Below are 3,791 nucleotides of genomic sequence, written 5' to 3' on the forward strand. Positions count from 1 at the left end.
AAAAAAAATGAAAAGCTAAAGGGTCAGGAAAACTAGGCTGGGGTGCGGGGGACCAACGGAACATGGACCATGAGGCTGTGTATGCATGGGACGAATGCAGCCAACCTCGAAGAACAATTTGTGTGGACATTGCTGCCTGGGAACATTAAGTACTCTGTAAAGTGTCACTGAAAGCATGGTCAAATGTGCTTTCAAAACCAAACAACTCTGTTGCTGCCGAGTTGACCCACTTCACACAGAGGTCCACGAGGGTCAGGGTAGAACCAGGCTCTGCAGGGTTTTGCATGGCGAATTGTTTTAGAAGTGAATCACTTGGCCTTTCTTACAGAGTGTTGAATTCAAGTGGGTGGATTCACACTTCCAACCTTTTGCTTAGCAGTCAAGTGTGTACACCATTTGCACCACCCAAGAACTCCCTTAAAATAGAAAAGATCGGATATAAAAGGAAACCACTTGTGAAAATGACTGTCCCATTAAGCAACGGGCAAGAGCATTGCACCAGATCATGCAGGACTGTGCCATGTCCTTCCTTCCAGATGCCTTTAACTTCCTGTCCTACTTTTTAAAAACAGAAACTATAAATCATCGATGCTGTAATCCGGGTGTGGTTAGGCAAGAAAGCTGAATCTAATCAGTAGCCCTATCCATCAAAATGCTGGCAATCACATGAGCATTTTTATGTAACACACTTTTGGATACTATTATAAATTATTTAAACATTAAGAGAGTTTGAAAACACACTTTTTAAAAAATATTCTCCTTATGCACCAACCTCAATCACCCCAAATCAGAATGACCTTACAGTTTTAGAATTGTCATCATCAACACGTTAAATAAACAAAAGAGGTAGACACCACTGGCTTTCCCGCTTTTTATGTGAGGACCTGGTCTCAGACCAAGAGTATGCTAGAGATGAGAGACGGTATCTCAGCCCATAATTGACTAATTCTTTAAGGCCACATCTTATATTGTCTCTCAAAGACTGGAAAAGCTCATCCCCTTAGACCTCAGGTTGGACTTCTAGATTTAAAGTAGTCTCAGAACCCTGCTCTTGTCCACCAAAGTCCCCCAGACTCCTACCTTGGGGCCCGGACGTCCTGGATAACCTGGGAGACCTGGTACCCCAAGCTTGCCCTGCAGAGAGATAATGGGACAAAGCTCAGAAATGATAGCCTAGAAGTCAGCAGGGAGAGGTGAGGGATGGCTGTAACGTGAAGGGTGTGGATCAGGAAAGAAGTGGGTGAATCCTGCCCCTGCCTGCTAGGGTCATGCCTTTAGGCAAGTAATTCAACCACTTCTAATTTTGGTTTCTTCATCTCTACAATGAGAATAAAAATTCCTTCTGCATGTAGAGTTTGTGGGGATTCAAGTAAGATAAAGTGTGTGGAACTTCTCTGTTACCCTGAGCTAAAGAACCAAAGGAGGCCACAATGTGTGAGCAGACCCCTGGGGTCAGAAGCGAAAGGGCAAAGGGCAGAGGGTTGCATGATAGGAAGTTAGCTGGAAGGTAGAGAGGGAAGGGGGGACTACTTCACCTTTTCCCCAGCTGAGCCAGGGGGGCCCTCCTCACCAGGCAGCCCCGCATGCCCCTTCAGCCCTTCAGGACCATCCTCTCCCCGGGCACCTGGGGGTCCTGGGGGGCCCTGCAATAGAAAGGAAAGACCCTGATGTCAGTCACACTGTCGCTCCTGCTCCCTTAGATCCAGCTCACGCCCTCCCTACCTTCCCCAAGGCCCCCAGACCCCTCATCTGAAGCTCCTCTTACCCAGTCACCTTTAAGCCCCCCATCACCCTTGAAGCCTGGAAAGCCATCCTCTCCCTGGGAGGAAGAAAACATAGAGGTCAGAGGCCAGGGACTCCTAGGAGGGGTACAGCCAGGAAAGGGAAGTCCCTTTCTTCTCACCTTCTCTCCTTTCTCCCCTTGGAGACCTCTGTTGCCAGAAGTACCCTGAGAAGTAAAAAAAAAAAAAAGACACTCAGGTCCCTTCCCTGCTCAAGAAGTAACCCCAAAATCAGTCCCCTGTCCCAAACCAGCCAGGACAGTCCAAGGAGAATGCTGACTAGAACAGGGTGGGGGGAAGCCTCAGAAGAAATGACTGTTCCCCAAAGCCCACTGGTGTGGTGTACGTGAGGCTGACTTTCATGGGCAGCTCCCCAAGGTCATTTATGTGGGGGTGTGCAGGAGAGGCCAGATTTCCAAGTAACTGTTTCTCATCTCCCAGGGACATTGTGTCCACAGCCCCTTCTGGCAGAAGAAAGAAGATGAACTTCATTCCAGCTTCAGCCTGATTCTAAAAGCAAAGGAATGTTTCCCCTTGTACCGGCTACAATGCAACTCTGTGCTTGGCAACAAGGCGTCTCTGTGCTTGGCTACAGCTAACTGCTCAGCACAAGTCTGGGCTTTACTCACAACAAACTCTGGACTTGGGCCACAGGGAAAACTGCACTTGGATACAATAGAGCTGAGCTCAGAGACATCCGTGAAAGCATACTTGGATACACTGTAACTATGTGTTTGGACAATAGCACAACTATGGCCAGCTATAACAGCTGTGATTCTTTTAGCCACAGTGTAGGAGAGCTTGTTCTCAAGGACACAGTAACTGAAATTTTCTCCACTTTGGCTACAATGTAACTGGATTGAACTACTGCTGGCTTTAAATTATGCCCAACTATGCTTGGCTACAATGTAACTATGTTTGGACAATAGTAGAGGTGTGGCCAGCTACAATGTAGCCTCCTCTTAGACTATGTTGTGACTAAGCTTTATCTATAATGTAACAATGTGATGAGTCCATTATTGGCTACCATCCAACTGGTGTGACCACAGTAACCTATACCTGTACAATATGAGTAGACTTAGTTATAATATGAACATGAATGCTCTGCTCTTGGTCAATAGTACAGAATTATTTAGCCCACAGGTCTTGGTTTGTCCTAATATCACTCTGCTTGTCAATTATGTAAATCTGGGCTTAGGTTATAGAAAAACACACCACTTACTACAATGTGCTGACCTGGATTATGAAATGGCTTGTGTGCTTATGGTAACATGGCTTTCAGTCTCCAGTGGGTCTAACTGTTCTCAACAATAAGGCGAATGATTATAACCACATTGTAATACTGTCCTCTGCTGTTCAACTCTAAAGTAACGTACACTTCTGTATGTGGTAGCTCAGATCCAAGACCTTCTTACATAGCAGACTGAATTTCCGATGGAACTATTTTCCTAAGATCATAGGTGACTCATACCTACCTGTAGGTCTTAGGTAACACCTACCTTCACACCCCGAGGTCCAGGATAGCCCGGAGGGCCTGCCGACCCCGGTGGACCCTGAAATGAGGATAAGCTGAGTGTCATCCTGTCCATAGCCCTCCAGGTTCTCAATGCCACTCCCTGCCTCTCCTTGAATTCCTGCCTACTAACTCTCATCCTCAACTCAACCTTGTCCCAGGTAACTCACCTGAGCTCCTTTCTCTCCTGTAGGACCCTCATGACCTGGGTGACCCTGGGAAAGAAATATCCTAAATTATCAGAGGCTTAAATTGATTAGCCAGTTTCACAAACCAATCCTTTCTTCTTCCTCTTTTTCCCAGTTCCCAGTTCTCACCGGAGGACCTTCAGCTCCTGGTAGGCCTTGAATTCCTGGGTTTCCAGGGGGTCCCTGAAAGAGAATGAACAGAGACAGAGGGTCTCAGAGGCCCATAGTCCATTACAAGCAGCTCTTTCTTAGGCATTTGCAACTTAACAGCTGTAGAACAAGCAGATCCCAGGAGTTAGGAATCTCCCC

General features: G+C 46.8%; 1 protein-coding gene across 1 annotated transcript in view; it reads right to left on the reverse strand.

Moving 5' to 3' along the window:
• COL5A3 (collagen, type V, alpha 3) overlaps positions 1-3,791 on the reverse strand; it is a 55,025-nt gene that overhangs the window by 33,379 nt on the left and 17,855 nt on the right. Inside the window, exons 25-31 of the mRNA XM_006898760.1 lie at positions 3,612-3,665; positions 3,465-3,509; positions 3,281-3,334; positions 1,904-1,948; positions 1,766-1,819; positions 1,536-1,643; positions 1,081-1,134 (exon numbers count right to left, since the gene is read on the reverse strand). Of these exons, the coding sequence (XP_006898822.1) occupies positions 1,081-1,134; positions 1,536-1,643; positions 1,766-1,819; positions 1,904-1,948; positions 3,281-3,334; positions 3,465-3,509; positions 3,612-3,665 (414 nt within the window). The remainder of the gene's footprint in view (positions 1-1,080; positions 1,135-1,535; positions 1,644-1,765; positions 1,820-1,903; positions 1,949-3,280; positions 3,335-3,464; positions 3,510-3,611; positions 3,666-3,791) is intronic.

The sequence above is a fragment of the Elephantulus edwardii genome, unplaced genomic scaffold (assembly GCF_000299155.1).
Source record: "Elephantulus edwardii isolate Elephantulus edwardi_28Jun2011 unplaced genomic scaffold, EleEdw1.0 scaffold00237, whole genome shotgun sequence".
Lineage (NCBI taxonomy): Eukaryota > Metazoa > Chordata > Mammalia > Macroscelidea > Macroscelididae > Elephantulus > Elephantulus edwardii.